At 32.3% G+C, this 26907-nt stretch overlaps 1 protein-coding gene across 3 annotated transcripts in view; it reads left to right on the top strand.

The window, feature by feature from the left end:
• The window catches only part of LOC126891729 (uncharacterized), a 196920-nt gene that overhangs the window by 55165 nt on the left and 114848 nt on the right, over nt 1-26907 (top strand). For all 3 annotated transcript variants that reach the window (XR_007700525.1, XM_050661005.1, XM_050661004.1), the window contains exons 6-9: nt 3934-4055; nt 12294-12461; nt 19073-19299; nt 25645-25970. Coding sequence is in view for 2 of the 3 variants with exons in the window: in XM_050661005.1 (XP_050516962.1) it covers nt 3934-4055; nt 12294-12461; nt 19073-19299; nt 25645-25970 (843 nt within the window). In the remaining variant the exon portion in view is untranslated. The remainder of the gene's footprint in view (nt 1-3933; nt 4056-12293; nt 12462-19072; nt 19300-25644; nt 25971-26907) is intronic.

Here is a 26907-nt window from a genome sequence, read left to right as displayed (position 1 = left end):
AACGCAAAATCAATTTAACATAGTGAGAAAACGAATTACGTAATACTCCGAAACACAACACATGATTAACGGACTGAGTATACAGGGTAGAGCAAAATAAATACTAGGGACGCACTTAAAGGTCTTAACACAAAAAATTAAGGGGTGATATATCAATGACCTTTGTACCTGTTACAAAGTGAAGATTATTTTAAAACATATGCTGCACTAATTTAATATAACCGCTAGAAAATTTAACATGTTAATTTTTTCAAAAAAGACCAAATTTTTGGTTATAACAGCAAATCTAAAATATGTAAATTAGAGCTGGAGGATAAGATAATGGAACAAGTGTTGGAGTTTCAAAATCTAGGTATGTAGCACACTATGTAACTACAGAAAGCTCGAAACAGAAGTGGAAGATCAAGTGAATAGATTTTACATAGATAGAGCAAACAGAGCCGCAAATGACCTGAATGAAACAGTGTGGTGAAATAAAAATATCGAAAAGAAATAAAAGGCAGAATTTACAAAACAGTCATCGGACCAATAATGACATACGCGACAGAAACACAACGTGACATAGGGAGGACAAAAGAATGCTATAAAGAAACAGCAGAGATAAAAACCCTTCGAAAATCGATGGCAAAATGAAAAAGATAAAGCTAGAAGTACAGATATACGACGGAAATGCAAGGTGGAGAATATTAAGAACTGGGTAAGAAACAGAAGAGTATAATGAAACTGCCTCATAAGCCGAACCACAAATATAGTAGTAAAGACCCGTGTTGAGCTGCCCCCCCCCCACTTGCAAAAATTAAAAAACAAATAGATTTATGAGCTATTTATGAGCTTTCATATTCCGCAAACTAAAAATTTTGAGCTCGTTCCACTGAGCAGGAATTTAATACTTTAGTGGGGGGGGGGGTTGAGTTAGCCCGCCCCCCACTACTTAACAATAGGAATATTGAATCGGTTTTTGCGGCAGAATTACGAGATATTTATGAGCTCTTGAAATTATAGTTTCGATTTTTTAGCTCATCCCCTTCACCCCCAAACAACCCTTTAATTGATTTAACTTAAGAGAAAAATGCTGAGAAAACTTAAAATATATCGTATTGTGGATATAATTCCTATAGCTTATATACTCTAAGAATAAACTATTCAATCACGTACATTTCGATTATTGAGCTACAACCCCTTCGCAAGAAAACCACCCTATCTTCCCGGCTTAAGAGAAAGTTGTACTTAAATGCATTAAATTAATTATTTGGCGACTACATATCATTTAATAATTTATAAGCTTCCAAATTACGCACATTTAGATCAGTAAATTGCAATTTATTTTGTATAGTGCAGTCACTGAAGGTAAAAATCAACGATTACCTTCAATTTCGGTGAACCTTCATAGAATTTGACGAAAATTGGTCAGTGGTTAGACAATACCTCAAGAAACAAAGGTGACATGGTACCACCTTGCGCCTTTACCCTGAGGGTGGATACCGCCCCTTCTCGGGGGTGAAAATTATTTTATAAAAAATAACTGCACAAATTTATAAAAGAACAAATTATAAGCAAAATTTATTATATAAAGTTATTCAAATAAGTCAATAATTTTTAAGTTATTAAAGATCAAAAATTTTAATTATTCATGAAAAAAATGCATGTTTTGAAGCGGTTTTTCGTAAATCACTGAAAAACTGTAAGTTTTTACAAAAAAGTTAATAGTAGCTTAATTCGTATAGCTTATATTCTAAGAATAAACTCTTAAATCACGCTCCTTTCGATTATTGAGCTACAACCCCTTCGCAAGAAAACCATCCCGTATTCACGGCTTAAGAGAAAGTTGTACTTAAAATAATTTACATTAATTATTTGGCGACTAGATATCGTTTAATAATTTATGAGCTCGCAAAATATACGCATCTCAATTATTGAATTGCCAGTTTCTTTCTATAGTGCAGTCACTGAAGGTAAAAATCAACTATGACCTCCAATTTCGGTAAATCTACATTCATTTTCACGAAAATTGGTGAGCGGATTTTGATGCTATCAACTTTTTCTGGAGCTCATTTTTGATAGGTATTTCTAAGTACTTTGACAAGTATTTTGTACCTAAGTGTTGTAAAAGGCATCTCTTTCCCGTTATTTAAGCTTGAATCCTTAGATTTGAACAGTCGCAGAAAAACTTATACATTTAATTACCAATAACTTACTTTAAATTAACATTAAAGGGTTTTTCAAGTAAGCAATTTATTATATTTTTTATTAGCTTTAATTTTAGTGATGAAAATTTTTTTGTAAAAACTTACAGTTTTTGAGTTATTTATGAAAAATCGCTTTAAAGCATGCATTTTCTTTCACAAAAATTAAAATATTTGATCTTTAATAACTCAAAAAGTATTGATTTATTAATAACATTATATAACAAATTTTGCTTACAATTTGTCCCTCTCTCGATTTGTGGGGTTATTTTTAATAAAGTAATTTTCACCCCCGAGAAGGGGTGACATATACCCCAGGCTAAAACCACAAGTTGTTATTGTCAATTCGTGAAAATGAATGGAGATTTACCGAAATCGAAGGTCATAGTTGATTTTTACCTTCAGTGACTGCACTATAGAAAGAAAATGGCAATTCAATAATTGAAATGCGTATATTTTGCGAGCTCATAAATTATTCAATTCATAAATTATTAAACGATATGTAGTCGCCAAATAATTAATTTAAGTTATTTTAAACAACTCTCTCTTAAGCCGGGAATATGGGATGGTTTTCTTGCGAAGGAGTTGTAGCTCTATAATCGAAAGGCGCGTGATTTCAGAGTTTATTCTTAGAATATAAGCTATACGAATTAAACTACTATTAACTTTTTTGTAAAAACTTAGTTTTTCAGGGATTTACGAAAAACCGCTTCAAAACATGCATTTTTTTACGAATAATTAAAATCTTTGATCTTTAATAACTTAAAAAGTATTGACTTATTTTAATAACTTTATATAATAAATTTTGCTTTTAATTTGTTCTTTTATTGATTTGTGCAGTTATTTTTTATAAAATAATTTTCACCCCCGAGAAGGGGCGGTATCCACCCTCAGGCGCAAGGTGATTCCATGTCACCTTTGTTTCTTGACGTATCCTCTAACCACTGACCAATTTTCGTGGAAATCGATGAAGGTTCACCGAAATTGAAGGTAATCGTTGATTTTTACCTTCAGTCACTCCACTATACAAAATAAATTGCAATTTACTGATCTAAATGCGCGTAATTTGGAAGCTTATAAATTATTAAATGATATGTAGTCGCCAAATAATTAATTTAATGCATTTTAAGTACAACTTTCTCTTAAGCCGGGAAGATAGGGTGGTTTTCTTGCGAAGGCGTTGTAGCTCAATAATCGAAATGCATGATTTAATAGTTTATTCTTAGAGTATATAAGCTATAGGAATTATATCCGCAATACGATATATTTTAAGTTTTCTCAGCATTTTTCTCTTAAGTTAAATCAATTAAAGGGTTGTTTGGGGGTGAAGGGGATGAGCTCAAAAATCGAAACTATATAATTTCAAGAGCTCATAAATAGCTCGTAATTCTACCGCAAAAACCGATTCAATATTCCTATTTTTAAGTAGCTCAAAATTTTTAGTTTGCGGAATATGAAAGCTCATAAATAGCTCATAAATCAGGGCTATTTGTTTTTTGATTTTTGCAAGTGGGGGGGGGGCAGCTCAACACGGGTGTAGTAAAGACGGAGCGAGAGATGGTTCTCCAACAGGAAGCCCACGAAAACGATGGAGCGAAAGCTTACTAGAGTCTCATTGAATAAACAGACAAAGTCATGTCTACACAAAAATAAAAAGAAAAAGAAAAAGAAAAAGAGAAGAAAGAGACTTTAACTTTTAATAGGTTTCCAAAAAATATAACATTAATGTAAAGCAATTATCTTTATACAGCTGCTCACTGTGTTACTGATACTTATGGTAATGCTCTGGATCAAAACAAATTTCAAGTTGCTGCTGGAAAAGTTTACAATGCCTTCGGAGATAAACGAGATGTACATGCACAATATAGAAAGGTAAGTTCTAAAATAGATAAACTAGCTCTTGCGTAGTTGGCTCATTGAATGCTGGAATGTGCTTTTCTATTCTTTCCTATTTTTTTCATATTTTTTTCTGCGCAATTTTAAGTTCTCCAATATTTTTTCCTCATCCTTTTTCTATCTAATCAACAGACTTTATGACTGTTTTAATACTTCTGTTTCCATTTTGTCCTTAATTTTCTTGTGTAGAGTTATTTTTTCTTTTGTAATATGACCATGGATTTTTCTTTTCTTCATAAAACTCTTCATCTCGCGTCATCTCGAATACAATGCAAAAAGTTGCAAGTCGGTAGGTGATGTATTTAAAAAATCGATTTATTTTTGAATAAATTCTCTGGTCGAACAATGTACTGAAAAACTGCTTTGAGTTTTAGTACTTCTTTTTCTTTAGGTGGCGTGTCTGTATTCAGACGTTGGCCTTCATCATGTTTACAATTTCCTGAAACCTTTCTCTATCGGTTGCTGTGCGAAATAATTCTTCTACCTTCGAACCACACCATTGTCTAATATTACGCAGCCATGAAAGTTTCTTTCGACCAGTCCATCTCTTTTACTTTATTTTTCCTTGTATTATAAGGCAAAGCAGTTGGTATTTAGGTCCTCGAATTATATGGCCGAAGTATTCTGTTTTTCTCCTCTTTATGACGCTTATGAGCAGAACTTCTTAGTTCATCATTTGAAGAACATCTTCATTGGAAATGTGCGAAACCCACGATAGCTTTAGGAAACGTCGATAGCACCACAATTCGAATGCTTCTAATTTGTTTAGCATTGTGGTTTTTAACGTCCATGTCTCACAACCATACAATAGGATATACCATACATAACATTTCAGGACCTTCTTGCAAATATTCATCGACAGGTTTCTGTTACATAAAACTGGTCTCCAGGTCATAAAAGACTTACGTGATATTTCGATTCTGGTTATTATCTCTTCATTAGAATCACAATTTACATTTAACCAGCTGCCAAGGTATTTGAAATGATTTACCCGTTCTATCTCCTCTCCATTAAGAGAAAGCAGACCTTGATCTATATTAATCTTTCCAATTGCCATCCACTTTGTCGTTGAAATGTTGATTTTATTGCCTCTCCGATAATTTGCTTAATAGCCCGATCAAAGAACAATCTGACCTCAAAAAGAAATAAAGGAAGGATGAAAATTTGGGAATAGGTAGTTAAAATTGTCTATTATTATATAAGAAAAAGTTTATAATTCTACATCCCCTCCATTTTATTTATCCTATCGAAGATAAAAAATATACATTCAAAATAAGTCCGGAATTGGATAAAATGACTAATTCTAAGCAACTTTTGTTCTATAGAGTTTTTTCCTTAAGTCAATACTTTTCGAGTTATTTGCAAGTGAATATCTTTATTTTAACAGGAAAAAACATGTTTTTGGACAGTTTTTCGGAGATATCTCAAAAAGTAAGTATTTCAGCGAAAAAAATATTCTTAGCAAAACATAAATATAGCTTATAAAAAACTGAAAAAAAAATGATGTATGCTTGAGGTATGTAGACCCAGTAGAAGCAGAGAAGTAGCTAATGAAATGTAGGTTTTTCTTCATCAAATTCCAAATCGAATATTTCACTGTGAAATAACCCCAAAACGAAGCACTTTTCGGGGAAAATTCATTTCAATTTTTTTAAAGTGTTTAAAAAAGGTTTATTTTTGTTTTTTAAAAAAACTTGTAACATTAAAAGTAAGTGAATTGCGCTCAAAATATTGTTGGTCCCTTTTATTTTTTGGTAAAAAAATCGCGAAAATCACTTCCTAATTTGCATCACAAATAATTTTATCATTACCACTTCCCAAGTTATTTTACTTATGTATTATTTATATGATCTGTAAGTTTCATCGGTTCAAAGTGCTTATTTTTGAAAAAGCTGTAGTTAAAATGGCTTGAACGAGTAACTAATCACGAGTTTAGGCAAATTTTGAACAGCCATAGCATAGCCAATTTTTGTCTAACAAGAAAACAAAACAGCAAAAATATTCAGAAAAGAAAAACGTACATTTTCTTACTCCTTAAGATTTTTGGTATTACTAACAATTTTTAATGCCCAAATAGGTAAGGAAGTCTACATTAACCAAGTAGCAGGTAAGCACACAATACACGAAAAAACTAATGACAATGGTCAACGATTATGTAACCTAGCAGCTAGTACCAATATGATTATCGTTAGTACAAAATTCGAACATCCTAAATATCATAAAGTAACGTGGATTTCCCCAGATCAAAAAACATTGTCACAAATAGACCATATACTGATTACAAGAAGGAAGCAAACATCGGTAACAGACGTGAGAACCTACAGAGGTGCACATGCAGACACAGACCATTTTATGGTGACTGCAAAGGTAAGACAAAAAGTCAAAAGAACTCTAAAAAACACGACAACAAAAAATAAATAGCACGTAGAAAAACTGAATGCTCCAGACATAAGGATTAAGTATGCTGACGACATGAACAAAAAACTGAAGGAACAATCTAAACCTACAAAGGATATAGAAACAGATTGGAGAAATATAAAAAAATGTATAAATGAAACAGCGGATGTACACATCGGGATAAAAAGAAACAAAAAAATACAAGAATAGTATAACGAAGAATGCCATAATATGCTAAAAAAGAAGGTAGAAATGAGACAAATGTGGATAAGAACAAACAGACAGGATTATAGGGAAGAATACAATAGAATAAGACATGAATGTAAGAAAAAAATAAGGAAAATTAGACGTGACTGGTTGGATGATAAGATAAGAGAATTAGAAAAAGAAAGTAAGAACAGAAACACAAAAGAATTCTATAAGAAAATTAGTGAGCAGAACAAAACTTTTAAAGGAAAGATAAAAGGCATAAAAGATAAAAATGGAAAAGTATCAGAAAACGATGAAGAGTATAAAGAAATTTGGACTAACTATTTTAAAGACTTATTAACAGAACAAGAAGATCAAGACCTAAATGAAAACATAGAAGAAGAGATGATGATGTTAGGAAACCAGCTAGAAATACCAACAAAAGAGGAAGTTGAGGAAATTATTAATAGCAGCCGTAATGGTAAAGCCTCAGGATCGGACTGTATCAATATGGAGCTTATAAAATATGGTGGTGAAGAATTAAAAGATAAATTATACAATTTAATAAAAGACATATGGAACGAAGAAAAAATGCCGGAAGAATGGTACAAAGGACAAATTATCACGATTCATAAAAAAGGAGATCAACAGATGTGCAATAACTACAGAGGACTGACGCTATTAAACACAGCATATAAAATCATGTCCGCCTTAATACAACGAAGACTGACCGAAGCTACCACGAATATCATAGGACACTATCAATGCGGATTTGTTAAGGGAAAGTCTACAACAGATGCCATACATACGATTAAACAAATTATGGAAAAAGCACATGGATATAAAATAGAAATTGAACTGCTTTTTATAGATTTTCAGCAAGCATTTGATACAATAAAAAGATCAAAATTAATGGTAGCTCTGAAAGCAATGGGAATACAAAATAAATTAAGAAGATTAATACAAATGACAATGAGTAGAACTGTAGTTAGCATAAAAACTCAAGTAGGCGACACAGAAGAATTTGTCATCAATAAAGGCGTGAGACAAGGAGATTCATTATCAGCAACTCTGTTTAATCTTGCCCTAGAATACATCGTCAGGAAGATCAACAAAGGCACCCCCCGAACGAGAGAAGGACAAATAATAGCATACGCTGATGATATTGTTCTAATAACAAAAAATAGAAAAACAATGGAACGAATGTTAAACGAATTGGTAACAGAACGAAAAGTAATGGAATTAAAAATAAACCAAGAAAAAAAAATGAGATTTGACAAAAACTTTGAAAAGAGAAAGGTTAGAGTAGGAGAATACACTTTTGAAGAAGTCGAAAAATTTAAATACTTAGGAATATTAATAACAAACAATGGAGAAAGAGAAACCGAAATCAAAGAAAGGATTATTACAGCAAATAAGAGCTTCCATGCAAATAAAAAATTACTTAAAAATAAGTTATTGAGTAAGAAATCAAAAATGAAAGTATACAAAACAATAATTCGACCGACGATTATGTAACCAGCAGAAACTCTTAGCATGACAAAAAAACAAGAGGAAAACCTTAGAATACAAGAAAGAAAAATACTAAGAGCAATACTAGGACCAATAAAAATAAGTGACAATGAATTTAGACAAAGAACGAACCTTGAGCTACTGGATGAAATTAAGGAAGATATAGTGTGTAAAATAAAACAGCAAAGAGCATAATGGCTAGGACACATATGGAGATCCGGATCAACTACGACGATATTCTCAATATTGGAATGGACACCAGCTGGTAAGAGAAGACGTGGAAGACCAAGGTCTACATGGTTACAAGAAGTAGTAAGTGATCTCAACAAGGCGGGCATACGACATTGGAAAGAAAAAACCAGAGACAAGAAAGAGTGGAGAAAAATAACCGAGAAAATTAAATAACGAACATGAGGACTGATCTACCTCAAACCATAGATCTAGAGAGCGTAAGCGGCGTAACCCCTAAAGGAGTGTTTAGCCACTATCCGTGCGTTGCTTTAAAGCAGGGGTCTCCAAACTTTCCAGCCTTAGGGCCATACTGATTACTCCTGTAAGTTCCGAGGGCCAAGATGGCAACACTGCATATTATTAATTTTCCTGTATTTAATTTTTTCCCGTAAAATAACGAATAATTTAATTTTTTGTAAGTGTGGTAAGCTGTCAACATTATTAAGTATGTCAAATATTCACCTATTTTTGATATATTTTAATTTAATACAAGGTAGACATAAACAAACAAAATATTTCCACCAGTGGAAATCTCCAATCTCTCCCGAGATTGTCCACTAATAACATAATTATTCTTTCTACTATTTTTCAACGCCATCGTTAGAAATTGTCACAATTGTCACTGCATAATTGCAGTAGTCGAAGAAATGTGCCCTGAAAAGGTAAATTTATTAAAAACTGTCAGTATGTCAGCAAACACTGTGGCTCGAAGGGTACAAAACATCGCTGAAAATATATCCTCTCAACTGTTCGACAAAAATGGACATGTTGAGTGGTTTTCTTTGGCCTTGGATGAGTCAACGGATGTGTCAGATACTGCTCAGGTGTTGATTTATACTAGAGGAGTAGATAAAAGCTATGAAGTACACGAAGAACTTCTTGATATGTATAGTATTCATGGCACAACTACTGGTATCGATATTTTTAAAGGAGTTGAAATGGCCATTAATAAAAAGAACCTTCGATGGAAAAACTTGAAATGTATTACAACTGATGGAGGCAAAAACATGAGTGGGAAAGATAAAGGAGTGGTCGCTCTTGTGTCAAAGGCTGTAGAAAATGACGGCGGCTCAAAACCATTAGTCTTACATTGTATCATTCATCAACAGTCTTTGTGCGGAAAATGTTTGGATATGTCTGACGTTCTGAAACCAGTCATATCAACTGTTAATTTCATCAGATCTTTTGGGCTGAATCACCGACAATTCCGACAATTTATTGCAGAGATTGGAGAAACAGACTTACCTTATCATACTGCCGTACGCTGGCTTAGTTGTGGGAAAGTCCTTCAGCGCTTTTTTGAACTTCGAGCAGTGATCGAAATTTTTTTGAATGAAAAGCACCGCCCTCTTTCTGAATTACAAAACAACGCATGGCTATGGAAGTTAGCATTCTATGTTGATTTGACAAAACATGTGAACGAACTGAATTTGAGATTGCAAGGAGAAAACCAGCATCTTCCTGATTTATACACTAATATCAAGTCATTCCGGATGAAATTGATACTGTTTCAATCACAACTACGAAGTAAATGTTTTTCACATTTTAAAACATGTGAAATATTCAGCCACACTACTGAGACTGAGTTTCCTATCGATTTTGCAATCGAAACTTTGAGTGCTTTGAAGATAAATTTTGATACTCGTTTCTCGGACTTTGATGCCATTGCGAATCAAATTAAGATTTTTCAGAATCCTTTTGATGCTGACATTGAAACCCTAGCCCCGGAACTTCAAATGGAAATGATTGATCTTCAGTGCAGTGATATAATTAAGAACAAATATGAAAACTCATCTTTGTTGGAATTTTATAAGAGTCTTCCACTGACACAATTTGATAATTTGCATAAATTTGCTCGTGGGCTGTTTTCCGTTTTTGGTACTACTTATTTGTGTGAGAAAACCTTCTCCAAAATGAAGTACACAAAAAATGTATACAGATCTAAATTAACTGACGAGCATCTTAAATCTCTTTTAATAATTGGTACAAGTAAAATTAGTCCACAACTACAAACTATTGTCGGTGGAAAATCTCAATTACATACATCTCATTAGCATTTCATATGTCATGTTTGTTATAAGGTATGTGTTGTTCATTACTTACAATGTATAAAATGTTAGTTGGATTCATTTCAATAATTTGTTAGTTATTATATGCTGAAGTTAAATTTACTGCATAAATTATACATGTCTTTACTCATTACCATTCTGTGTTTCTTTATCCAACTTATCACAAACATTTTATTTGCTATAAAAAATATTAAGGAGTTTTCAAGTATGTCTCCGCGGGCCGGACAAAATCTGTCTGCGGGCCGGATGTGGCCCTCGGGCCGTAGTTTGGAGACCCCTGCTTTAAAGCAACGCACGGCGCTAATGGGTTAATTCCATGAACAATTCCATTTTTTTTTTCAAATTTAAAATAATGTTTTATTTTAAACCCAATTTTTTTTAAAGTGAGCACTTTGAACCAATGAAACTTATAGATAATATAAACAATAGATAAGTAAAGTAAACTGTGAAGCGGTAACGATTAATTTTATTTGGGAAGCTAGTTAGGGGGTGATTTTCGCGATTTTTGTGCCAAAAAATAAAAGAGACCAACAATATTTTGAGCGTAACTCACTTATTTTTATTGTTAGAAGTTAAAAAAAAAACAAAAATAAACCTTTTTTTAAACACTTTAAAAAAGTTGTAATGAATTTTCCCCGAAAATTCTCTGTTTTTTGATTATTTCACATTGAAATATTCCACATTGAAATATTTCACATTGAAATTATTAAGAATATTTTTTCGCTTGAATACTTACGTTTTGAGTTATCTGGCAAAACCGTTCAAAAACATGTTTTTTTTTTGTTAAAAATGAACATGTTCACTCTCAAATAACTCGAAAAGTATTGACTTGGGGAAAAAGCTCTATAGAAAAAAAAGTTGCTTGTAATTAGTCATATTATCCAATTCCGGGCCTATTTTGAACGTATATTTTTTCACTCCTGAGAAAATATTTTCACCCCGTATTTCCCAATTTTTGTAAAATGGAGGGGATGTAGAATTGTAAACTTTTTCTTATATAATAATAGACAATTTCAACTGCCTATTGCTAAATTTTCATCCTTCCTTTATTTTTTTGAAGGTTTTCGTAAAATTTTGTGTTCCCTGATCGGGCTATAATGAGTTTTTTCTTCAAACGTCAAATAATGATGAAATTACTTATCTAACTTGATCCTGTCAAAGTTTGATGTCTCCGCCTGCAGCAGTTTTTTTTCCCATTTCTTTACGGTGGAGGGAAAAATGTTGTCATGGCAACAATATGAAACATGTCACAAAGCAACAATACAAATGTCATTAACAACAATTAAACATCATTTTTATTTATAGTAATATTAAAAGTACAATTAGTTAATGAGGCATTTTCAAAATTGAAACCGTGCAAAAATGTTCCCGACTCTTGATACGCATTGGTAATTGCTGATGATACTGATGGTCGAGCACAACTTTCAGCAATTATTCCCGATGTTGGCGAATCATGAGGGTTTAAAATTTTTTGAGCATTATCGTTCTTATTTCTTATTGAATCCTCTATATATCCTTCGGCAACCGTGCTTGATTTCCAGCCCCCATGTCGTTTGAGGCATTCTAGATTTCCGCCTCCATCAATTAAAAGTGTTGGAATTGTACTATTTATGGTTGAAAATTGTTACGTTTGAAGAAAAAATAGTATACTTTATTCGGCAAAGAAGCGACTTTTCGTGACTTGCCCTCTATTACGCGCTTCACTTCGTTCGGCGCGTAATATCGGGCGCGTCAAGAAAAGTCATGCTTCTCCACCTCATAAAGTAATATACTATTAATTACAGCAGATATAAAATAATATTCATATACATTTTAGATATCAAAAGTAATTGTTAATGATGGATATAGGGGGGAAACTCAAAAATACATTGCTGATGTGGCTCTACTCATTACCCAAGAGCTTTTTAAACTTGACCCAATCGTTCAGCCAATATGTATGGATAATATGGATAGCGTACATTTAACTAATTATCAAATAGGGGAGGTAAGTGAAAAGATAATATAAAAAATTTTCAAGCAAGTGTTAAACTGTTTGTGTAATTGGTATATAAAATTAAAAATAAAAATATCCAAATAAAAGGGATCAAAAAAAATTTCAAATCGTTTTTGGTCTCATCAGACCATTATCAGTCATTCCTGAACGTTTTTAAACAACCAATTACAATACGATGATATTATTTAAACTTATTATGATATAAGCAAAATTATTGGCTAAAACTCGCAAAGTAAATGTGAATATAAAAGACAATATATAACATGATAAAGGGTCATCATTCCATATATTTCTGGGAAACTATATACACGTGTTTCAGACTTCTTGGTCCTCATCAGTATAGTGTAACCAGGTTAAAAAAGTTGTATGTTAACTTGGAAAAGGATCACTACAGGAGCAGTGTTACCATTTTTGGTCATATTGTTAAGGGGCATTTAAATCAAAGCGAACACGAACGAACGAACGAATTCGTTCGTTAACTTTATTGTATTTGTACAGCGAATCGAGCACGACCGAACGAATTCGTTCGCATTCGCACATGTTCCAACCGATGTCGGTAAGTGAGCGAATCATCAAAGGAAATCGTTGTTCAATGTGGACAGTGGATAGACGGTAGCGAACGAATTCGTTTAGAAGTACTGATTTAATTTATTTACAAACATTAGTTTGAGAGGGTTGTTTATTGTGTAGTTGTGAAAACATAATTTTGCAATATGGAATATGCCTATGAAACCCAAAATCGAAGCTATATAAAATAATAAACAGAAAAACTGATGCTTGCTTTAACATTTCTATAGGAATGGGTTGTGATCATGGGCGCCCATACCCATGGGCAGGAGGGGCCGTGGCCCCCCTAGCTTTTCGGGTGCTGTAAGCTATATATGGTTATCCAAAGTATACAGAATATAATGTGCAACATCTTCACGGCGCTGGTGGTTGTGATGTCTCTGAACTAAAAAAATGAATTAGCTTCTGGCATCATTTAGACGAGAAAGACAAAAAGAGGGTTCGAAGTGGTTTGCTTTTAAAAGCCTAATGTTTTTATTGGATAAATTTCAACCCAGAAACACTAATGAGGTAACCAAATAAAATTAATTGCTAAAATTAATTAAAAGCAAATTTATTTTGATACACCAATTTTACAATTTATTATTTGACCATAATATAGTCATAATATCAGGAGCAAGTAACTTTTTCGATAAAGAATTTTAAGAAAGCTGGTTTTTATTATGTTATTTTCTAAGCTCCCTCAAACAGCGTATAATATGCTACGTGCTATTTTTGTAAGCTATTATTGTATTAAAATTTACCCAGTAAGAAAATAAACTTAAACACTGTGTGACTGGCACTGGCCCATCCATCTTAAAAACATCTGCGGGCAATACGCACTCCCGATCATCAACGAATGCGAACGTTCGTTTCAATGTAAATGGCCCTACTTTGTAGCGAACGAATGACCAAGCGAACACCTACGAATTCGTTCCTTCGTTCGTTCGTTCGTGTTCGCTTTGATTTAAATGCGCCTTTAGAAGACCCTGTCATCGCAGGGCTACTACTAACACCGCCAAGGAGGTAAGGTTCCTGAGAAAATGAAAAGCCATAAAGGTATTAAATAAAATGATGCTGAATATTTATAATATATAGGTACAGTATGTCCCCGTAAGTTGGGACCATATGAAAACTTTTTTATTGTTAATTTTACGAAAAAAAGTTATTCTTCATAAAAAGTTCTGCATGATCTAAAACAGGGGTGGGCAAATACTTTTAAGCGCGGGCCAAAATGAAATTTTCAAAATGTCTCCCGGGCCGGAGGATTATACCTAATATGCACGCTACGCACAAGCTAATGTTTTTGGTAGTTTTTTTCTGCCCAAGAAATTTTTTTGACAAAAATCCTATAAGTATCATTTTAAAACAAATGGACAAGTAGGTACATTTGACTGTTGATAATAAATAATAGTAATAATAAATTGTCTTACTTTTGTGTACATGCAAACAATTTATGCCCAGTATAATTACAAAATTATTAATATGGTCCATTATATTAAGCCATAACCAGGATCCAGATAAAAAATGAAATTCAGAAATTCGATTAAGAATAGAGTAATCAAGATCAGCCATTTTGAAGATGAAGAAATTTCTGAGTAACCAAAGATTCAATCTGCAAATCTGATATCGGATGGTAAAATGTTATGTCAAGTCAACCACCATAGACGAAATTTAAAGGAGACAACTTTTGTATCGTCATGTAGAAAAAATGGACGATGACAGGCTGCCAAAACAAATTTTAAAATGGACGCCAAGGGAAAGAAGGAAGAAAGGAAGGCCGAAACAATCCTGACTAGACGGCATTCAGAGGCAATGTCGGATAGGAACCTTCACCCTGGACGAAGCTGGAAACCGGAAGGCGGAGAACGCCATGAAAAACCGGGATAACAATAAAAATGTTATGTCCACTCTATTCTTCTTTATTGGATTGTTCTTCTTCTTTTTGCAGTACCATCTTTTATCGGAGGTTGGCTACCATCACAGAAATCTTAACTATGTCGGCTGCAGCTCTAAACAATTGTATTGAACTGCACAATACGACTGCATATTACGAACGAAATGGTGTTACACAGAATGAGGAAGGAATAGAGAACTTTTGACCTTCAATAAAAGGAGAAAGACAGCAAGAAGAAGGAGAACATACTTAGAAATGATAAGTACGTTGTTGTTGCAGCAGCTGATTATGAAGGGTAAAATCAAAGGAAAGGGGTCCTGGTAGACGACAAATGCCGTGGCCGAAAAATATTCGCGCCTGGACCGGGTTAAACACAGACAATTTTAAGAAAAGCAGAAGATACAGATTCAATATTTATATGAACACCACGAACACTAATACCTACTGTTGATTTCAAGCAAAGCCAAAATTTCGTATGTGCAAAGTTTCAAGCGTAGGCGCGAAATTTCGGACCAATGCTTTTTAAATGCATTCATTTTTTTTAAACCTGAGAAAAATAACAAATATTTTTGAAAAATTTAAACGCAGAATAAAAGATTACATTATTACCGAGTGCCGAAAGTCCCTTAAAATAAACAAAAAGTTTCTTTTGAATGAGGTATGTCAAATTAAAAATCGCACTAAATTTTCCCTTTTTTTCACCCCTGTGACTCATTAAAATAAACATTATAGAAGTTTTCAGGGACTTTTTGGCCCTCTGTAATAATGTAATATTTCATTCTGCGTTTAAGTTTTTCATAAATACTTATGAGTTTTCTCAGGATTCGAAAAAAATAACGGCATTTAGAAAGCATTTGCCCGAAATTTTGCACGTTCGCTCTTAAAAAAATTGCTTGCGTGATTTTGCAACGGGCCGGATAAAGTAAGGAAAAGGGCCGGATCCGGCCCGCGGGCCTGCTTTTGCCCACCCCTGATCTAAAACCTAAGATTTAACCATCAGATATAAAATTTTATGAATATTATACGAGGTACCTATGTCAAAAAGCATGAATTTCGCTCAAGAGTAAAGTAGGAGCTTTCTTTTTTAAACTATTTAAAATTGTTATTGTGAAAATTTGTTTGGAATTAAGAACTATATTCTAATATGCAATTACATCCTTCTAATTGAAACAACATGTTTTGAGAATTTATTTTTCAATAAGGATCTTGCACATTTTTTTATTACATAATAATATTAAGTTTTGTTTAAAAATGAGATTTCCAAAATTTCACCCTTCAAAAACTCATAATAACTTAGAAGTACAAATTAAAAGTCTTCTGTGATTTAAAATAGTTCAAACGACCCGTGACGTCACATAGTTGAACTTTATGGTTATATTTATATTTATGGTTATGTTTAGGTATATGCTTCTTCTTATTCTTTAGTTCATTGGCCTCCACCTAGTTGGGTATTTGGCCAGGTGATCGTCGCGGAATAAGGGAAAATATTTATATTCTAATGACATTTATCGTATGTCATTGTAATAATATATACCAGTTTGTTGAGATTGGAGTTTGATACAGTTTTTGAAGGAACGGAAAGAATGTTTACTATGGAAAATAAGAGAAAACACTATAAGTGTTATTTAGTGCCATTTTGTGAAAGTATAAGTTTTTTACGTAATTAAAATACACTCACCGGCACAAAATTCCGCCACCCAAAATGTTTGATTAAGTTTGACAATCTATAACTTTATTATTTTTACTCAGATTTTCAAGATTCTTGCATCAATTTTTTGCTTAGATAGCATTATACGGGGGTGAATGAAAGCGGTTTTTTTCTACTAACTTAAAAAATTTTGTGGAAAAATTGGGGAGCTGATTTTGTTTTATACTGTATTGTAAGAGCTGTAAATAAAAACACTTCTTGGAAAGTCTATTTAATTAAAAATATCAAACGCACTAAAATTAACAAAACAAAACAAAACTAAGAACAAAACCAAACAATTCAATATCGGGTATGTCCACCGCTTGCAGCAACGACTGCTCGCAATTTGTTTAGTATCGAATACAGATGTGTTATCCTTGTCCGGGGAATAGCCCGATATTCCTCTACCAGGGCCATAACTGCACCAAATTTTCTGGAGGCCTAGGATGAGGGCGAATAGATTTTTTAATTCATCTTACAAATGTTCAATAGGATTGAGATCTGGGCTGTATGCGGGCCATTCTAATCTTATCAATCCAACCTGTATTTTATAAGTCAATCACTGTCTTTATTTACAAAAAATGGTACATCTCTTACAAGAAAAGAGATATTCGGATAAATCAAAAAACAAAATTTTAGTGATGCCCCGGGATAATATGACGGGACTATGAAACAAAAGCAGCTATTCTATTTTTCAACAGAATTTTTTAAATTTAGGAGAAAATACAACGCTTTAATTCACCCCTGTATAAGGCCATGCAAGCAAAATTTTTGCGGAATGGGACGTTTCGATGCCGCCGGTTTATCGCCGGCCGTTTCGATGCCGCCGGTTCATCGCCAGTCCATTTGATCGCCGTCATATCTCGCATTTCCTAGAATTTCTAATTAATACTAAAAATAACTAATAATTGTAACTGTCGAAAATTCGGAAATATATCAGATAGCGATTAATTGACCGGCGATGAATCAGCCGGCATCGGCATCGAACTGGCGGCATCGAAACGGCGGCGATGAAACGTCCTAGACCCAAATTTTTGTGTTACCGGAATAATACCAAACGATATCAATACATGTACCTACAAAATGGTGCAAGAATCTTAAAAATCGTAGCACAAATATAAAGTTATAAGTTGTCAAATTAGTTAAAAAAATTGAGTGGCCGAATTTTGTGCCGGTGAGTGTAGTTCAAACGATCAAACGTATTTTCTACTGACGTTTTTAATGTCTAATTTAAAATTATATACAATTTTTATTACTTTGTTGCTGCAGAATGTAAACACACGACCATATGACGTCACGACGCGTTTTGGACTAGCTGCAATAATTTGAATTTAGAATCGTTATTAGGGTCCAAACGGAACACAAAAGCAACTTTTTTTTTATCTTTGATACATGTTTTAAATTATGTTCTCTTGTGATTTATAACATTTTTTCGAATTTAACATTTTATGCAAGTTCCCTATTATGGATAACCAACATCATTTTCAGTTATTTCAATTATGATAACTCTTTTATTATTATTTTACGGAAAAATGTTATTCTTCATAAAAACTTCTGCATGGTCTAAAACCTAAAATACAACCATCTAATATCAAATTTTATGAATTTTATACGAGGTATGTCAAAAAAGATGAATTTCGATTAAGAGTAGTAGGTAGTAGGTAAAGTAGGTTCCTACCTTTATATTATGTAGTTCAGAAAATTTTAATTAGAAGGATGTAATTACCTATCGGAATATAGTTTTTAAAACCAAACAACCCTTCATAATCACTAATCAATGTTTGATATTGTGAAAAATAAAGGTATTTTATTTACCTACTCTTGAGCGAAATTCATATTTTTTGACATACCTCGTATATGAAAAAATTTTATATAAGATGGTGGTATATTAAGTTTTAGACCATGCAGAATATTTTTTAAAGAATAACTTTTTTTCGTAAAATGAATAATAAAAGATTTATCATAATTGAAATAACTGAAAATAATGTTGATTATCCATAATTAAAAAAAAATTAAATTAGAAGGATGCAATTGCATATTAGAATATAGTTCTTAATTTCAAACAGCTTTTATAATTTCTAACAATTTTGAATATTGTGGAGAATAAAGCTATTTTATTCTTGAGCGAAATTCGTACCTTTTGACAGACCTCGTATAATATTCATAAAATTTGATATCTGATGGTTGAATATTAGGTTTTAGACCATGCAGAACTTTTTATAAAGAATAACTGTTTTTTGTAAAATTAATAATAAAGAAGTTTTCCATATGGTTCCAACTTACAGGGACATACTATATATTTATATTTATTTTAAATCTTGTGACCGGATGTTGTCATTTTTCACTTTAAGTATAAGCACAGAGCAGTATTGACATAGCACATTTCTTTAGCATAGTTAATTCTTATACTAAACTAATTGGTTTTCTTTAATTAATTCAGACTTAACATTTAATATCGTTTACAATTTTCAGGTAGCTGGTTGGGGCCTTACTGAAGAAGAAGAGCCCTCAGAAATCCTTAAAGCAATAAGAATACCATACAAAGATAGTGCCACATGTGCTAAAGAGCTACCACCAAGTTGGGAGGAAGTGTATAATATTTTTGATAAAATTTGTGCTGGTCGTCAGAATGAAAATATTGCGGTCTGTAAAGGAGACAGCGGGAGCGGTCTTGTTTTTAAAAATCGAGAAGACAATAGGTATACCGTTGTCATATCGATCAAACAATATATTATACAGGGTGATTTATTAGTGTGGTAAAGCTCGTAGATCCGTTATAGTAATAGATTGCAATAATAGTTAATGACAAAAATTGTAGCCAACTTTGAGCTTCACATTACAAAATTAGTTAGAATGTTACAGGGTGTTCGATAACACAGTGGCAGACCTAACTTATGTTTTTTTAAATGGAACACCCTATATTTTATTTCAAATTCAAAATCCTGTTAACTTCTCCATCACAAAAATATAAAGGTTTGTTATGTTATACATGGTATTTACAAAGTTATAACCAATTTTGTATGAAAATCGTAATAAGTTCAACTCACTTTATAAATAAAAATAAGCACAAAAGCAATGGATTATTAATGCCATATTTTTTATTTATTGTCAAAATTTTCATTTGATATTGCTAATTTTCTTTATATTGAATTTAGGGTGAGTCAAGACGCAAGTACATTATTTGTTCAGTTACTTTAAATGGACACCCTGTATTTTATATCAATATGGAAAAGTACCATTACCGTACCTACTTTAATTTGTATTCAACATTCCCTATGTCTAAATATATTAGTTTTCGAGATATTTTCATTTTTCGATGGACCAGTAGCGTGGCCACCCAGATTACCAGAATTTAATAAACTGGACCAATTTTTTTGGAGTTACTTTAAGAATGAAGGTTATAAAAGGCCACCAAGATTTCGAATATAAAATAAAATACAGGGTGTTGCAATTAAAAAAAAACATAAGTTTGGACTGCCACTATATTATCGAACACCCTGTAACATTCTAACTAATTTTCTAATGTGAAGCTTAAAGTTGTCTACAACTTTTGTTATTAACCTTTATCGCTCTCTATTACTACAGTCCATCCATAAAGTACGCATAAATTCATTATTTCGTAAACCGGTGACTTTAAGAAAAAATCCCGAAAAAGGTCGATTTTTTTTAAATTATGATTTTTGGCATATATATCATACTACTGACGTCATCCACCTGGGCTTGATGACGCAATCGATGATTTTTTTAAATGATAATAGGGGTCATATGTGATAGCTCATTTGAAAGGGCATTCAATTCTCTATTGAATAATAAAAACATTAACATAATTATTTATAAAGGGTGTTCAAACAGTTTTTTAAATAAAATTAATTGAGACAAAAAAAAAAGAATGTATGTAATTTATTTATTTATTTAAAAATACGTTTTACTGTTGTCAGAAAAGACAATATTTATTTTTAACAAATAAATATTGCTTTTCGTTTAAATTCAGTGTTAAAGCTGACACCCGTCCAACTCTTGGAAATTTGAACATTTCGTTTAAGTGAAAATCAATGTTAATTTTTTACATAAAACTTTTTTCTGTTTTCTCGCAACAGTAAAATGTTTTTAAAATTAAGCAAATTACATAAATACATTCATCTTTTTGTGTCAAATAATTTAATTGAAAAAAAAAATTTTTGGACACATTGTGTAAATAATTATATCAATGTTTATATCAGTGAATAGAGAATTAAATATCCTTTCAAATGAGCTATCATATAACCCCTATTCTCATCACCCCAGATGGATGACGTCACTAGAATGATATATGCCAAAAATCGTATTTTAAAAATAAAAATCGACGTGTTTCGGGATTTTCCTTTTAAGTCGCTGGCTTACGAAAGAATGAATTTAGGCGTTACTTTATGGACGCACTGTATAAAGGATCTACGGAGCTTTACCCCTATAATAAATCACCCTGTATATATACAGGGTGTGTGGTAATAAACGGGCCACAGCTGAACCTTAGATTCCTGAGCTTAAAATAGGTCGATTTAAGCTAACTTACCTTAGTGCTAAAGTTGATAATAACCGAAATACAGGGAGTCAAAGATAAACTTTTATTTTATTTATTTTTGAATATTTTCTGACAGGCATGAGATCATAACACAAAACTTAATAAGCGGGTTTTTTTGGGACGAGAAATCTAAATTCGCCACCAAAAATGATGTATTACCCAGAGGCACACCGCATACACCTTTAAGCGCTCATTTAATACGTTAAATTTTTTTTACCCCCTCTCATACTTTTTAATCAAAACTTTTATTCTCCTAATATTATAACTTAAAAAATTGTAGGGGAGCAAAGTATGCTAAATGTGCAGTCACTCGAGCGTTATGAGGACCTATTGGGTTGTGAAGAGTAAGTTCTAAAATCAAAAAAAGTTAAGTCAAGTTTTCCATTTTAGTGGGGAAGATTTTAGTAGACTTTCCATTTTTAATTTAGTTTTCCATTTCCGACAATCGTTTTTTTAGGTTTTAGCTCCATCTATCCATAATTCGAAAAAATGTCTCGAATAAAAGTTACTTATTTTTACGCAAGGAATCCAAATCTGCAATAAAAAATGAGGCTCCCATTTAAGATTTTAAAGTGACCTCTACCCCACCTCCATGGGGGTCGTGTTTGGTGCCATTCGATAGATTTTTCAAAAATATCGAATAAGTGTATTTTTCAGTTTTTCGATCTGATGTTCATTTCACGAAATATTGCGGGATTCGTATTTTAAATTTTAAATTTACCACACCGAGAGAAAAAAATTCTTGACATAAAGAAACTTTATTAATATTTAAGAAAGATCGACTTGGCATATTGCCTAAGAAATATATCTTTGTATGTAAGATATAATTTTCTAAAATATTTCAAATAAATTCTACTATAGCCAAAGAAATATATCTTAAACATGATTGAACTATCACTTTCTGGCAAACTTCAAACCCATTTATCAGAAAGAAATTACACTTGATGTTAATTAATTTTATTAGTCATAAAAATATATTTTCTACACATTACAAAACTATTCTTTCTGAGCAATAATATTTCTTAGTAAGGAATATTATTATTTTACTATTAATAATTAATGTATTTAATGCTAAGAAATATATTTCGCAGAGATAAACGTATATTTAGAGTTAAGTTAATATTTCTTGAAAATAAAGTTATATTACATACGGCGAAATAAATCATTGTGCTAAGGTAAAATCATTATTTATTAATAAAAAAAGAAATAAAACGTTATTATTACATACAAATATTTTCTCCACTCTTAAACCACTGGCTTCTACACAACAATAAAATGATGGAGAGGCAAATCCAACATCCTCAAATTTTCCTTCTTTTGTTAATAGCACTTTGTATATCAGCAATTCACTAAAACAAAATCGTTATGTAGAAAGAGTAAACTTACTTTAATAATTTTTTTTTAGAAAGATATAGATATTTATTTTGACAAATTTAGTAGATATAAAAAAAAACAAATACAAGGCCCCACATAAGAACTATTAATACTAATAATAATCAATCATATTTAGTTCAAACATGGCATTATTTAACCTACACATCTTTGTTAATTTTTTTCTTTTTGTTAATGAAATATTAATTATTTTTCTGTATAATATTAAGTCACACAATAAACATTGTTTAGCTAAAACAAGAGGAAAAATACAACCAATGTAAAACATTGAAGCAGACATAATAATATGTCATTTTCTTAATTTTTATAATCTAAAAGAGACAGCACACCTAATCATTAAGAAATTTTATTACGGGAAAGTGTTATTAGTTTACATCTAAGTCATTTAATACATATTAACTAATTCACGGTTTTCGGCAATAACATTTCTTAACCATAAACATATATTTCTTTTAGACTAACTGATTTCTTTATCTCAAATAAATTAACAGAACACATTCTCAGCGTTGCACCCGCCATATTTGATATAGCGTTGTATTGTATATTTTTATAGAAGACGATACATTCAAGAAACCTATTATAGTTGATACATAAGTACACATTTTTAAAAAGGTACTTACATGTATGAAGTTCTACCATTTCTGGAAGGCCCCGCAGTTGGTTATTAACTCCTTTCTTAATATTGTTCTGAAGCTTTATATTATATTATTCTGTCCCAGCTTTAAATTGTGGCATATTTCCCAGTTAGAATAATAAGCTCCTTTATTTCAGGGTCGTCCATCATTATACCTAAAAAGCATATAAAAATACTATTATGTTTCTTTTTTAACCATTCGGATACGCAACAATATTATTATTACATCTTAAATTACTCAATTTACTTTTATTTAATACCTATATATGTACGTACCTTCAAAATATCCGTTAATTTTTAGAGAACACCAATAAATCCAAAATACATCTATATGGACATGAACATATCACGCCATCTTGACAAACACTGACGACTAAATCATAAATAGTTAATCTGCGCAATTATTTTGTGGAAGAAAATCTCTTTGCAAGTAACACTTCGACATTAATGACAAAGTTTTTATTTTATAACCACAGTTACTACAGAGGGTATTTCTGAAGAATTATTTCTTGCGGTTTAAGATATTTATTTGATTGCAAGAAAATTTCTTGTTCACAAATATAAATATGGATTAACTTAACATTATATTTCTTATACTGCAAAATATTTGTAGTTTTCAATTTAAGAAATAAAAACTTTAGGATAAGATAATTAAATGTAACCATTAATGCATTTCTTAGTATTGAAGAAATTATCTGTAAGAAATTATTGAGTTGTGTTTAAAAAACTCGTTTCTTTATATGTGAACCGGTATGTTTAAGTTAATAGGATATGTTAACTTTTAAGAAATATTGCTCAAAGAAATCGGTGTTTTAGGAGAAAAGAAATTGTTCTCTCGTGCACCTACTCCTTTCCGTGGGAAGTCGTGTTCGGGATTATTCGATAGATTTTTAAAAAATATTGAGCACGTGTTTTTTAGTTTTTCGATCTGTCATTCATTTCGCGCAATATTCGTTTTTTTCTTGTGAAACTTTGGGAATCACCCATTTCCTTACGCCCCACTAAAATCGTCAGATTTTTGAAATATACACTGTTTTGCATGTACTTAACTTACCTTCTCTTAATCTGACGATTTCGAGTTTTTCTAAGGATATATTTTTTTTTCGGCCCCCCTTAACAAACTCCCCTGCATTAAGAGCCAATATAAGGTAGAGGTACATTTTCAGGGTACAAGGTTTCTCCCCATGTAATAGTCTGACGCGCTCGAGTAACTCCCCTACCAAAAGATATACCTACTACATTCATTGCCCTAAACTCAACCGTTTTCGAGATTAACGCATTTTAAATCTGCGATGCAACATAATTTTTTGCATAATATTTTACACGCTATTTACACGCTAGAGAGATAGCGAGAAAATTGTTTGTCAATGTTAAGGTGCTATGTTTTCTCCGTTCTGCTGTACGGCATGGAAGCTTGAACACTGAAAAAATAAACATCAAAAACATTGAGGCATTCGAGATGTGGTGTTACAGGAGAATGTGGAAAATACCATGGACAGAAAGAGTAACAAATCAAGATGTTTTGCTGAAGATGGGGAAGGAATGCGAAGTCATAAAAACCATACAAACGAAAAAACTGGAATATCTAGGATACATAATGAGAGGAGAAAAGTACTCTCTGCTAAGACTCATAATCCAAGGAAAAATCTCGGGAAAGAGAAATGTGGGACGTAGGAGGATTTCCTGGTTGCGAAATTTAAGGGAGTGGTATGGGTGCAGTTCAATACAGTTGTTTAGAGCTGCAGCCAACAAAGATAAGATTGCTGTGATGGTAGCCAACCTCCGATAGGTGACGGTACTGCAAGAAGAAGAATTTACACGCTAAAAATAAACAAATATAAAAATAGACAATTATAATTTCCAAAAATGTTTCGCCAATTCCTTCAAATGGAATTTGCGATGCAATGACATATAATTTGCGAATTTGCACAATTATTGTGGTTTCATGTTTATTTTTCGGGTACAACTACAATGATATTATGCAAAAAATTATGTTGCATCGCAGATTTAAACTGAGGTTATCTCGAAAACAGTCGAGTTTAGCGAGATGAATGTAGTAGGTATTAGGTAAAAATATTAACAGTATAAAAGTTTTGATTTAAACAGTGGGGGATAAAAAATTGAACGTATTAAATGAGCGCTGAAAGACGAATGTGGCGCTCTCTATGTGCAATTTGGTAGTGCAATAGTGCAATCACATCATTCCTGGTAGCAAATTTAGATTTCTCGTCCTAAAAAATCCTACCTACCAAATTTCGTGATATTATTCCATGCCTGTTTTTAAAATATTCAAGAATAAATAAAGTTTAACTTCGACACCCCGTATTTCGGTTATTATCAAGCTCAGGAATCTAAGTTTAAGCTATAGCCCCTTCTTGACCAAACAGCCTTTATATATAATATACATATATTAATTATGCTTTCCGATGCAGACAATAATGTGTTTCCCTTTCTTTACAGATACTACCTCCAAGGAATAGTAAGTATAGCACCAACTTTACAGAATTCTCAATGTAATTACCAAACGAACGCCTTATACACCAGTGTCCAATTCTACTACTCTTTTATAACAAGAGAAATGTCTAAATATTTCATAGAGGACTGCATACTTCCACCCTATCCAAAAAATGGAAAATGGTTTCTAGAAGGTGGCGTAGAAAAAAAGCCCGGTGATATTGTATTGTCCAGCACGATCTTACGATTTTCATGTAATACGCGATATATATTGTCCACTATTTCAGCATATAATGACTGTCACAGTTATTACAGTCATCCAACATGTTTAAGTAAGTATAGAAGTTTGAAAATAGTGTTAATAATAATAGTCTCCCGTTTCATACCGCTAACGCGGCTTTGGGATTATAGCAGGGTAGTCTGTTATATCTAGGGCCTACGGTATACAAAGGAAGGTAACAGAGTCAGTACTACGCTTTAACCGCCTAGTATTACCTTTGGTTTTACCCAAGGAACTCATTTTATTCAGGCTGAGTCGACCTGGGGCCTATAGGCATTTTTAAAAATGTCTAGGTGTTCTCGCCGGCGCTGGGATTTGAACCCCGGCCTACCAGCATGGAGGTCAGGCATCCTACCGCCTGAGCTACTCCGGCCCTGGCAAAAAAAGTGTTATTAATACATGGAAAAAATTAATATTGTGTTGTTGAATTACATCACTTTAATGTGATTTTTTGATTGGAGGACCATTTGTTCAGATCTGTTGCCTTTACCAGTTAGAATTAATACTTCACATTTTATAATTAGGTATCTGATGCTATTTTGTAAACATAAAACGGAACGGTTCCAACAATAACAACGTAGCTTTTCTTTCGCTTTTTTTTGACTGATATCTTCAAGCTTCACGGTGCAAAAGGTTTTCCATTCCTTTTCACTGTTCATTTTACCATTTATAGTTTATACAGAGTGTAACAAAATACAGGTCATAAATTAAATTTCATATTCTAGGATCAAAAATAGTTCGATTGAACCGAATTTACCTTTGTACAAATATGCACACAAAAAAAGTTACAGCCCTTTGAAGTTACAAAATGAAAATCGATTTTTTCCGATATATTGAAAACTATTAGAGATTGTTTAATGAAAATGGACATGTTGCATTATTATGACAGGATCATTTTAAAAATAAACTATAGTGAAATTTGTTCACCCATATAAAAATTTTATGGGGGTTTTGTTCCCTCAAACTTTTATGTACGTTCCAGTTAAATT

Source organism: Diabrotica virgifera, chromosome 9 (assembly GCF_917563875.1).
Source record: "Diabrotica virgifera virgifera chromosome 9, PGI_DIABVI_V3a".
NCBI classification, from domain to species: domain Eukaryota; kingdom Metazoa; phylum Arthropoda; class Insecta; order Coleoptera; family Chrysomelidae; genus Diabrotica; species Diabrotica virgifera.
The sequence above is the reverse complement of the archived record's forward strand: the minus strand, read 5'-3'. Positions and strand labels throughout refer to the sequence as shown.